This window comes from Bison bison, unplaced genomic scaffold (genome assembly GCF_000754665.1).
Source record: "Bison bison bison isolate TAMUID 2011002044 unplaced genomic scaffold, Bison_UMD1.0 scf7180017864266, whole genome shotgun sequence".
Taxonomy (NCBI): Eukaryota; Metazoa; Chordata; class Mammalia; order Artiodactyla; family Bovidae; genus Bison; species Bison bison.
Genome location: NW_011494838.1, coordinates 2,467,470 through 2,480,501, shown reverse-complemented (window position 1 = coordinate 2,480,501; position 13,032 = coordinate 2,467,470). Strand labels below are relative to the sequence as shown.

The window sequence follows — 13,032 nt, the reverse complement described above, 5'->3', positions numbered from 1 at the left end:
GCCCCCAAAAAAATCAAAATCACTGCATCAAACACTTTATTGTCCATGAAAAATACTTGAACATCATCCCGGAATGTCTAACGCACAGAGTACCGAGCACCAAGTACTACTCAGGAGGGCCTCATAGGTGCAAGGGCAACGAGGAACCCAGAAAAGCAGGTGACCACACAAGTAATAAGCTCTCCGTGGATTAAAAATTAAAAGAATTTCACATTCTCCCCAAGGTACTTGCCCAATGTCTGGCACACAGATGTTTACAACAGTCTGCCTCTCTCTGAGCACCCAGGTTTATTACAGGGGATCACACATGCAAATACCAGAATCTGGTCCTGAGCAGAGTCAAGGGAGAAGTGTCAGCCACCAGGCGTGCTGACCTCACACTGAAAAAGGCCAAAGAACACCGCGAGTGGGATCTGAATGCACGGGTCAGACCAGAGCTCCATTACCGAGTGCTGTGGATTTATATACTATTTACGCAGACGTCTCTTTTTAAACAACAATTAAGGGCAGTTCTGCAGTAAAAACTGGCAACTTAATGCCAAATAGCTATTTGCCTGAAGAAAATATGAAATCCTGTTATAATTTAGAAAATAAGGCAAACAATTTTACTTTAATCTAGATACAGGTACTTTATTTACAAATATTTAGATTAATAGCATTTTGTTACATCAAATGAAGAGTACAGCAGTCTGAGTAAATCTGTCACAGAACAATTAAGACCCACTGTAGCTGACTCTGGGAACCAGGGTACTGCACCTACACAAGCCACAGACTTCGGTCTGGGATGGCTGCCTTGTACCCGGGGGGTGGTTCGTTTGTTTTGATTTTGTAAATATACACACACACGCCAGCAGGTCATGGTCCCTGGGTGAGTCCCTCGTGATGCAACAGTGTAAGCAGAACAGATCACTGTGCGTCCTTACCAGAACATACCCGATACACTCCAGGTATCTTGCTCTTTAAAAAAGTTAAAGACAAAAATAAAGATGAGTCCACAAATTAACCAAATCCTGTTTTCTGCACATTCCAGTTGTGGCTTTTATTTAACATTGACTGTACAAGACTCTGGTACTACCACGCGTTTACAACCCAGAAAGCAGTATTTCTTACTTTAGTGTCTGTAAATAGGGATTTAAAATGTGTATTTTAAACACAGCAGTTGAGCTGAGGGTGCATTTTATATAATATACTGAGGTTTTACCTATCCTACTTCAAATAACTTCTCAATTCCCAGCCTGAACCATAAACTCAATTAGGAATCAATCAACAGAAGTAAAGAACTTGGTAAAACGTAAGTTTGCTGTCTACAGAAATGAGATCGTTTCCTTGCAGTACAGTATTCTTCAGTGGCCACACCGCCTAGTGCAAAGTAGTAACTTACTTTCTATCAGTACAAACACTGAAACAGGGTGAGAAACACCTTCCCCTTCACAGAACAACTTATGCCAACATGACATAAATACACTAAGAATACAAGCGGTATCTTAAATTATTTCACTGTAGTGTTAAAAATGCACTATTTAAAATCCCTTAACAGCAGACCTGCGGTTCTGGCTGTCTGGTTCAGAATCTTACCATTCTGAGATACAGGTATAAAAGCTTAAAATGTGCAATAAGAAACCAGCCTTTTTTCTTCTTCTATACAGTAAGGCAAGAAATGCAGCCTGTAATGCAAAATGTTTACAAAAAGAGAAAAGCAGGTTAGCACATTGCTGATTGCACGAGGACAGTTAAGAAAACCAGCAGGTAAGCCACAGCGCAGAGACGGAACAGAATCTGCTAGTGTGAATCGTCTCGCGCCGGGAACGCTCTCCAGCGTGATGTCCCCAAACCCTGCCAGCACCAAAGGGCGGAGCCAGTACATCGTGTGCACAGAAGCTGTGTCTGTTTCCTCGTGTGAAATGGAAGGGAGTAACATGGTCACATACAGGTCCTACTGTACAAACTGGTATTTTATACTGTTCCAAGGCCAGTAATCAATTTATTTTCTTCATTAAAATAATATACACAGAATGTATTGTTAGTTCGGTTCCTTCAAATTTTATACATATTTACTTTCTGCTAAAGAGAAAAAGATAAAATGGTGTAAAAAAAAAGGATAAAGCTATTAATTAAGCATAAGAAAAAAGATAAATGGATATTTTCCCTGCGCAAGGCTAAGACAGAAGCAAACCGCCTTAAGAAAAATGCCACCCACACAACAGGGAATTTATCCGACAAAAACAAAAGGCTTTGAAGAACCCTTTCTCTATCATCAGAAGTCATTTCACAGCAATAAATGTATGGGTTACAACAGACATACCTGAACAGTTAAAGATGGGAAGAAAGCTTAAGATACCATCAAATTAAACCGTACAATGAGACGAAGCCTTGCCAAAAGAGGGAGGGGCAAAAAAATCAAGTCCAGCATCAGTGCTCAGTCTAAATCGTGGACTGGTGACACACCTATCACGAGGACAATCGGGGGGAAAGTCTCGATTTGCCATGCAGGAGAGACGGATTACTCTACTTGCCTTTGATAACCTGATTACATCTAGTTGTTTAGCAGTTTAGTATTGTGTTAAACTGTTTTTACAACAGAGTTGTTTTTTTCTTTTTAATTAAACCCAGTAAGATGTACAGAAGACAGTGAGGCAGTAAAAAGTACTGCTTCCAACAGACAGAGGTGAAAGGTCGAGTGAGAGCCACGGCGAGGAGGTCACTAGCAGCCGCAGCCTTCCCTCTGGGGCTGGGGCTCGCTGGTTAGCCGGCCCCCCTGTGGGGCTGAAGGTTTGTGCTGTACACCCGACTCGGCGGCGTTCAGATCCAAGCTTCCATCCTGAATGTTCTGATAGATCTTCTTGGCAGCCTCAAGGAAAGCATCTTCTACGTTCTCTCCCCTAAGAGGCAATCAACAACTTTATTGGCAAACCATAGCTTTCTACAAAACATAAGACATTACACACTGACCTTTTGCTAACCTTTGCCATGATGTCTTCAACTTAGCCACTGTCATCTAATAAGGGATTACCAGAAGACTGAGCTAAAGAACAACATGGGAAAATCTTTTCTTTGGAAAGCATATCAACAATACTAAGAGCTCTTTCTACAAACCCAATGTGAAACTGTACATGCTCTAATCATTAAAATGCTATATAGTAATATATAACAATAATTAAGCAGGCCATAGTAGGGGGTGTTCTAAACCGAAATAAAATTATCTCCAATCAGTATTCCAGGATTTGTATGGTCTGATTAGCCAAGCATAAACTGTACTGTTCTTATCATGCTTAGCCATGTTCACGTTTGATATTGGCCCTTTTAGGACCAACAGTACAGATGAGGCAAAACAAAAAGGGGCCAGCTTCTCAGCACTGCAAGGAGTATTTGGCTTAATAAATGAAGAACTATGACAGGAGTGCTGGGGTTCAATAATGAACGTGGAATAACAATTAGAAATGTTACTTATGCTTCTAATTACTCTTAAGACATTGAATATTTCCTAAAGTCATGCTTTTACTAAAATGACAAGTATTAAATCAACAGGTTGAACAACCTTGAGTCCAAGATGCCCAATTCAGCCTTGGTTGTAAAGGTCACTTTTAGCCTTTACACAATTTGTGTTAACACAATTTCATTTATTAACCTGTATTACCAATGAGTACAATCAAGGTATAATATTTTAGGGAAAGTAACAAAAAACATTATTTTGAAATGTGAAACAAGCAAAGGGATTTTTGCTGTTTTCCCTGCCATAAGCATTACACATTTACATATTATACACTATATGTACATATACATTATACATTTATATATATATGTGGTTCTGCTTTGAGAAATTTGAATATAATTTTAAATGATCTACTGATTTTAGTCATACTTACGTTTTTGCACTTGCTTCAAGGAACAATAAACCTAAAAATAAAATTCAGACTATGAAAGACATTTCAAATTAACTCACAAGGACATTCTCTTAAGTGACTTCTGAGTAAAACGTTCCCATCAGCTTTCAGTACTACCACCACAGTATTTTATGAAAGACTATGAGTCTGAAATGGAAGGAATCTTTATGTCATTAAATAATTCTATTGCCCTCAAAATGAATCCCAAATACAAACGCATTTTGTATTTCCTCATTCTTCGATTTGAGCAATTTGCACTTAAAAAAAACTGTCAAATCATCTGCATTGTCAAAACCCCACTTCTCCTTAGAAATCTCGCATGTGTGACCGAACGCCATTAAACCTCACAAGAAACCCACCGTTTTCTTCAGCAAACTGTTTGGCTTCCTCATACGTCACATCCCGCTGAGCCTCCAGATCTGCTTTATTCCCTATGAGGATTATCACCTGGATTGTAACCGAAAGAGAGACGTCTTACACAAAAGCAACCTTTAAATCAGACATGAAAACTCTAAAATCCAAAAATCTGGAGGAAAAAACATGCAGGTCTACAAAGGAAACTAAATACTACCAATTACCCATCGGACGATGACCACAGAATCGTGAAGGTGTAACTATGAAGAGGCACAGAGGGTGTCTCCAGGACACTGCCTGGAAGAGAAGGGTTCTGCCTTTCATTAGATTTTCCTAAGTTCCTGGAATCCACAGAAAGCTTTAAAACTACTAGTTCAACTTCTGAGGCTACAAGTAAGGAAACTGATACTCAAAGCAAACAAGGACTTGTTAAAAGATCACTCAAGAGTCCGTGGTAGGCGGACATCAGAATTCAGGCAGAAAACCCGAACTGTGACCTTCCAATCCTGTCCTCCCCTACACTATCCCTCGGTTAGACGAGGTCTGTAGCAGCTGATAACAATGACTGCATCCAGGAGAGGGGACAGCGGGGGTGGGAGAACGTCTGTACAGCGACTTCATATTCAAAGCAAAATATGTTCCCCTTCAAAACTGATGTGGTAAATCCAGATACTTTAGAAATGGATGGTTTCAACTAAAAGGGTTGTCCATCACTAACTTTTTTTCACGTGAAATTTCAGCCCCTGGCTGTCCTTTCAAAACATGGTGTCCATGAACTGTAACTATTTTGACCCAAATGTCCACCTTTAGCGTTCTTCAATCAGTGTGGACAGGTGCCCACTGAGGATGGGAAAACATTTTCACATACGGTCAGTCCACCTATCCAGTAAAGAGTAAGGCAATTACACTTAAAAAATGAAATCAAGTTTTTTAAAAAGTCAAAGTTGGTAAAGTCACAATGGCTAAGTAGTACAGGGCCTTATAACACAGGCACTCAGTTTAAGAAATGTTTGCTTAATGGAGACAACACTGCCTGCTCTCCATTCCTTAAGCATTTCCAAACCACACTTCCCATCTTCGTGAGAGGGGAGGCACAAGGTGGCATGCTAACAAGACAGGTACAACAGCACTATCAACAAAAGTAGAAAGTATGCAACTTGCACATAGAAATCAAAGGCAAAGTTACAGAAAATGTAACAGATTTTTTTTCTTTCTTCTATAATGAGATCTGGTAAGATTTTAAGAGGCATAAATGAAACAAGAAGGACATGGCTAATTTTTTTTTATTATGCTCCTCTAATGACTCTCTACAATAAGTTGTTTTCTTGATGTTTTTAGTATTTTACTTACATAACAAAAGAATCACAAAAGTTTACAGAAGAGTAGAGCTCTTATATCCCTTTCACCAAGCGTCCCCAATACTAGGATCTTAACACACTCTCAACACCAGGGAACTGACACTGGCACAATCTACAGTCCTCACTGAGAGTTCAGTTTTACTGTGTATAGCTCTATGCAGTTTTACTGCAGGTATAGATCTGTGTCCCCACGATCAGCTTCTTCACTACAAAGGAACTGGACTGTGCTGCCCTCTTTACAGTCAGCTCACACCTTTCACCCCTGTCACTAACCCCTGGCAACCACAAATCTGCTCTCCAACTCAGAACTTTTCTTTTTGAGAATGTTTTATATAAATGGAATCATACAGAATGTAATCTTTCGAGACTGACTTTTTTCATTCAGCACAACGCCCATGAGATCTATTTATCTACAGGTGATTCCCTTGTATGGCTGGAGAGTATTCCCAAGAACAGATGCACCAAATTGTTTCACCGTTTACCTACTGACAGCCATCTAGGTTGCATTTTTGACTACTGCAAACAAAGCTGTATGAACATTCACCTATAGATTTGCATGTATACCTACAGTGGGTTTACTGTGATAATGGATAGGAAAGTCCCAGACACAGTCCCTGGCATAAAAGGCAAACCATGTTAACTGACTCTTAAAAATAATTAAGTTGCTGTTCCCTGATGAAAGCCAATCTTAGCACTGATTACGTATTTACTAAACCAGGCCACTGCCAGGCTCTGGGGCACAAAGCTAAGTGAGACCCAGGCCTTACTCTCACAAAGCTCAGTCTGTTCCTGCTCAGGGCCTTCCCTCACTTGTTCCTGGAATACCCTCCGCAGAATCTACCAAAACCTTCTACTCCTAAGTCCCAGATCAAACAACACCTCCTTTGTCAACCTGCTTTCTCCAGACGGCACTGTTCACACTGGCTGCCCCCAAACACACCACTAGCAAGCGCTACCCCGGCCACGCTGTGTCCAGCCTGTTTCACTCTGCTTCCCAGTAGTTATCTGTATCCCCACAGGTGATCTCCCTGCTGGACGATGACCTTGTATTGGCCAAAGACCCACATTCTTTTTTGTATACTGCAGAGCCTACCATAGTAGCTAGCTAGTCTTTAAAATCTCAAATAAATCTTTTCAGACTGGCTAATTTTTTATAATACGCAGAACAGTTTTTATTTTTAATTGACATTAATAAAATTATGGAGACTCATGTAGTGAGAAATAATAGATCCCAGTACACTTTGCCCAGTTTCCTCTAATGGTAACGTTTTATGAAATTAATGCAGATTAAAGTGAAAGTTTCAGATTTCATAGTCTCCATGTGACATGAGATCACCACCCCACTAGTAACTTTCATTTTTCTTAAACCACAAACATGAACAAAAACCAACTGTAAGTGTGAAACCTGGCATAGTCCATATTCGAAAAAAGGTTTTACATTTTCTTCAATTTAAGAATAAAGACTCTCTCATTCTTAGTACCCAAATACAAAAAGTCCACTTAGCAAATGGCTTTCCTTTCTGGGTCAACTTAGATCTTAAGCTTTTTGTACAATAGACATCATTTAACTTACAGTATTTGGATTGGTGAGATTCCTTGCATCTGTCAACCAGCTGCTTAAGTGATTATATGTACTTCTTCTGCAAAAATTAAAGTTTATTTTTGTGACTGCCACATACAGTTGCCATTTCAATAGGAAAAAAAGAAACTTCATCAAATATATTTTAAATATATACTTAAAAAATATTTTTGATTTGACTAGACTGCTGCCCTAGAGAATTGTGGAATGTAAACACACACTTTTCAAATATCTAGCCAAACCTTTTGTTTTAAATAACTCAATAGTCAACAACTTTGCTAATGACTTATACATCAGGAGTAAATTATTTACATTTAAAAACATAAACAGACCAATAAGCAAGCAAGAACAAGATAAAAAATTAATGGAAAATAATTCTGAACTCTGAATTTTAAAAATCGGCTTTAAGAAGATTAATACATTTGACTGGAAACTGAAGTCCCCAGGTATATCAGAGGGTGAGTTTATCCTAACTGTACACTCTCATTTACCAGCAGCTAAATGATTTGAGGATTCATAATGCCTTATTTCTTCATTTTCTCCAATCTGAGAATTTAAAAACTCCTGGCTCCTTTGCATTAGCCAAGTAGGACCTAAGACAGCAAACAAATCCAAATAATTTAAAATAATACAGAATATACTACCACTATTAGACTTTACCAAAAAGGTCAAAACATTTTTTAAATTTTGATGGTTAAAAATATTTCTAATTTATACAGACTCATAGAACATTAATCTATTAGGTGAGGCAACAGAGGCCCATAAAGAGGCAGAAATGATTTCAGAGCCAGGTGCAGGACCTTTTACAGACACTGTGTCCTTGAAGTGTTTCGAGTTCAGTCTAGTGAATATATTCCATCATCTCCAGCTGCCAGTGTTCATATAAAATCTGATATACCAAACAGAATCTGATATATTCCTTTCCCAGAGAGAACTGGAAAGAATTCCTTACTCAGAATTTCTTTTTACTGTACTATATCATGTTATACACAAACCACCACCTACATGTCAAAAAAGTCACATAAAAATTTTTTTCCCAGTGTTTTCAACTTGTCCAAGTAAACAGTGATCAAATATAAATTTTAAAAAGCACAAGCCTTATCATTCATATCTCAATAGGCTGGAATTAAAGAACACACAAAAGCAAAACAATCTACAATCTATAGATACACTTAAGTACACATCACCATAGTTAGATTTTAATAATGAATGCAGTCTTCAACTATGCAGAGCCTTCAGGAATGCATCCCACATAAAAGGATGTCCGTACAAATGGCCAGGTTCTTTACCTGTCTTCCCACAAAACTATTTACCAGTTGCCTGGCTCCAGTGAAGAGCCTTAAGGCTGTTCCCTCTGTTTTGCCCTGAGACCACCCAATTCGAAAATTTAGTAAAACTACAAGACTATAATCATAACCATCCACTATCTTTATTCTAAATAAATAAAATAACCTTGTTGCTGCTGCTGCTGCTGCTAAGTCGCTTCAGTCATGTCCGACTCTGTGCAACCCCATAGATGGCAACCCACAAGGCTCCCCCGTCCCTGGGATTCTCCAGGCAAGAACACTGGAGTGGGTTGCCATTTCCTTTTCCAATGCATGAAAGTGAAAAGTGAAAGTGAAGTCATTTAGTCATGTCCGACTCTTCACGACCCCATGGACTGCAGCCTATCAGGCTCCTCCATCCGTGGGATTTTCCAGACAGGAGTACTGAAGTGGGGTGCCATTGCCTTCTCCGAAAATAACCTTAGGAAACACTAAATTAAACAAACTTACGACTGAAGCGACTTAGCAGCAGCAGTAGCAGCAGCAGAGTCCCTTTACTACAGAACTTCTCACTGTGACTCTTCAAAAGCAGGGCAAAGCATTATCCAAAAGGAAATACACGTGAAAGTCTATCACTTGGTCCCACTTACTGATTCCTACCCGCTCGAAGGTGAGACAAGAGTCACTCTGCTTTAGACACTCTGCATTAATATGAAAGGTGGTCTAGTTCATTTTCTAGCTTAGAGCAGACAAACAGCACAGCGTTTAATGAAGTGGCTCAATTTTCCCAAATCAAACATTTAAGGTCCAGTTTTGTTATTCCGTATCAATTACTTTTGAGTTTCCATAAATAGCAGAGTTGAAATAAATTTAATCTTGCAGCATGAAGTATCATGAGCTACTTCAATCCATTTTAGGACACAAAAAATTTTAATATTTCAGATTCAAGTATGAGAATTTTTTATAATCTACCACGTTGGATTAGCAAAACTACTTAATTCCTTTGCTTGGCCTTATTTTGAAAAGACATGAACTTTAACACTGCTGCTGCTGCTAAGTCGCTTCAGTCGTGTCTGACTCTGTGACCCTATGGACAGCAGCCCACCAGGCTCCTCCGTCCACAGGCAAGAGGCTGAACAGAGTAACTCTTAAAGATTTGCTTGCTTTCTACTGAAGTAAAAATATTTGGTGTGAAATATTTCACCTCAAATAATTCAACTGATACTGCTTTTCAGAAGAGTATTCTTTCACTAGCTCCACCAGCATCTCCTAAAGTTTTCTTTAGTCTTACCCACTTTCAGATAATATATCTGAAAATCTCACACATAGCAATTTAGAGGAAAAAAAACCATAAAACCCGAATAATAAGTCATTTAACAGATACACAATTACAAACTATAGAATGCCTAACAACTTTAAAAAAAACCCACTGCCTGAAGTAGATTTCCTTGCTCGAGTATGCGGGCTGGGACCGTGGCCCTCACCTGGTGATGTCGTACACCCTCACCTGGTGATGTCGTACACCCTCACCTGGTGATGTCGTACACCCTCACCTGGTGATGTCGTACACCATCAGTGCTCCCGCCGCGCCTCTGTAGTAGCTTCGGGTGACAGCTCTGAACCTCTCCTGTCCTGCCGTATCCCAGATCTGCAGTTTGATTTTTTGGCCACTAACTTCAATTATTCTTGTACCAAATTCAACACCAATTGTGTGAGGACAGTCAGCCATAACTGTTAGGGAAGAAAAGAAATAACAAATTCCAACTTGCAGAAAGCTTCAAATTAAGATCAATGGGAAAATGATGTACTAGACAACCAAAAGACTCATTAATGCTTACAGGCTATAAACAGGTTAAAGCCTGCATGAAAAGAAAAAAATTAGCAAAAACCCTTAAGGAGTCACAGGGATGTGACTGGAACAAGGCTTAGAAATTTCTGCAAGGAACCAAATAATAAATATTTCACATTTTGCAGGCCAAAAGACCTCTGTTCCAAGGACTCCACGCTGCTAAAGCACAAGAGCAGCCACAGACAATACATAACATAGGCATGACAGCATTCCAGTAAAACCTTACTTCTAAAAACAAGCAGTGCCAGGACCTGGCCCACAGGTTACTATTTACTGACCTCTGGGCTACCTGCTAATTAAAAATAAGGATTTTAATAAACTCTTCATAACAACATTATACTATTTAGCCTTCTGACAATTCTTACCTAATAACAAATTAACAGTTTTAAGACTCTAGGAGTTTTCAATCAAACAAGTATTTATTCTGTAAAACGTTATCAATACTTCAAAGACTGTCATGAAATTTAGTATTTATAATTATATATTTGCAAGTCTAATCCAATAGGACAAGTCTACTAATCCTTTCTTTATAACTAGGCCACTGAAAACCTATATCCACCATTACTCCTCTACAGTACACAGACTGCTAAACACTTCATAAAACGTTACATTAAGCTAAAAAATGCCACAGAAATAATCTTAACTATTGGAAACAATTTCAACTATATTTAGCCTATCGGTTACATAAAATAAAATGGCCCCTTCTCCTACCACACAAGACAGAGTAGCACTTTGAATCTAAAATGACCAGTCATGAATGCAGAAAGAATTCCATTTTAAATATTTCCAATCTATTATTATTTATTAGCAAATGATATATAAGCACATTCCCCCTAATAAGATAATTTCTACAATGGAAAGTCAGAGAACAAGAAAAAGATAATTTAAATTTGAAATTATATATTTTTATTTTTAATAGCATATATATTTAAAACCAAAGTTTGTATTATCAAAAATCTAGTCAATCAAACTATATATGGCATAAAAAACACCACCATACATACAAGTATATTTCATTTGTACCTATTTAAAAAAAAAATCACTTCCTAAAGACAAAAGTACATATACATAGGGAAAAGTTATATTCTATTGCATAGAGTGTACTGAAAAGAACACTTTTTAAAAGGCAGGAAAGTGACAGTAAGAATCCGCCAATGTTTTGTCTTACACACTGAACTTACACTTTTTCTCTGTAAACTGGTGAAGCAAGCAGGACTTTCCTACTCCCATGTCCCCTGTTAAAAAAAAGTTCCAATTTTATCCTCTTATAATTACATGCAATGACTGCTATACCTCTTTTACCATATTACATCACAAACCTCTGGGCACTTAAAAATTTTCATTTTCATCATTTATAATGAGTTCAAAAGATCCTAAAGGTAGGTTTTCACTGTGATATATAAATTGACTATTCCCAACCTTCACTGGTGGTAGAATCTGGTTATGAATTATGTCAATAAATAGACACCAGCTGGGAAAAGCTTTTTAACAGAAAAACTGAACAGTGTTTTCTACTTTAAACTATTACAACTTTTTGTTTTTTCCCTTAACCCATGCATAAAAGCCAAAAACTCCTGGGAGTGACCAAAAGGGCAGCACAGAACAAGTAGAAATAATAAGCTTTGGAAATCTGATTCACTAGACCCCATTTTATCTCATATTTCTTATAGAATTCCACAAAAGAATGTGCATCACATGAAAATCCGAATGGAACAGGTATCATCTCTGACTGTACTGACAGCAATTTAACCTTTGGTGAAGGAAGCATTACAATATAGTCACGTAAGCTCAATATTAAACCAAACTAACAGGAAGAATTAAAAGAAAAATACGTATATTTCAACTTACTCTTACATATGGATAAACAGCAAGAGAAAAACTACGATTTATTTCATGTATCTTACACAATTATTCTGAATTTTTATCAATTTTTGGAATCCAGGGGGCTCTGAGAAATTTCATGATATTTTTGGAATGTATCAACACTCCTAGGAAATTAATCTCATTCCCAGTATTAACTTTCAGGTAGCCCTCAAGTCACTTCAGAGGTAGCCAGCTTTGTACCCAGGGTCACAAAGTAACAGGTCACTGATAAAAAATAAATCCTACCAAAGGAGTTTTAACTTTGCAGTGAAAAAGACAAGTATTCACTTCCTCTGGGGTACTATGTTAAGTATTAGCATATAAACATTTTGCATTTTAACCTTTGGAGAACAAACAAGAGTATAAGTTAAACAAACTTACCAATAATAATATATTTAAAGATGTAGGAGTAGTTGTACGGGGCAGTTGCCATGGTGGCACTAGAAACAAAGAAAACTGAGTTACTTCAGGGAAAAAGTATGCTCAAGTTATCCAAGCCGTGTATCCTGTAAAGATATATAAAATTAACCACAGTGATTATAAACAAAATGTAGGTTACAATAGCAGAAAAAATTGCATTTCCCAAATTAATCAAATACACAAATTCTCTTGAATGAACACTTTCAACACTCTCATGTATTATCCACAGAAATAGAACATATATCAAAACAATTCCAATATTTCACTTTAGGAAATACCAGATAAGAAATGCTACTCTGGAAAATTTCAATCAAGGAAATCTTTATAAATTTAAGTTTAAATAGTATCATTATAAATAGTCCTCCTCCCGTTAAGGTCTCCGTTGCAGCCCTTAACTCAAGTCTAATGATCTATTTGTTTGGAACACTTTGATTTTACAATAGAATGTCGTAAAAAGTAACCA

The 13,032-nt window shown here is 37.8% G+C and overlaps 1 protein-coding gene across 1 annotated transcript; it reads right to left on the bottom strand.

Annotated features, from left to right (window-relative positions):
- Positions 1-609: 609 nt before the first annotated feature.
- Positions 610-12,717, bottom strand: RAB14 (RAB14, member RAS oncogene family). The gene is made up of 7 exons (XM_010848413.1): positions 12,531-12,717; positions 11,468-11,521; positions 9,991-10,168; positions 7,167-7,233; positions 4,241-4,328; positions 3,864-3,894; positions 610-2,879 (listed from the first exon to the last, which is right to left on the bottom strand). The coding sequence occupies exons 1-7, from the start codon at positions 12,580-12,582 to the stop codon at positions 2,702-2,704; spliced, it is 648 nt and encodes a 215-aa protein (XP_010846715.1). The 5' UTR covers positions 12,583-12,717; the 3' UTR covers positions 610-2,701.
- Between the last annotated feature and the right edge of the window lie 315 nt (positions 12,718-13,032).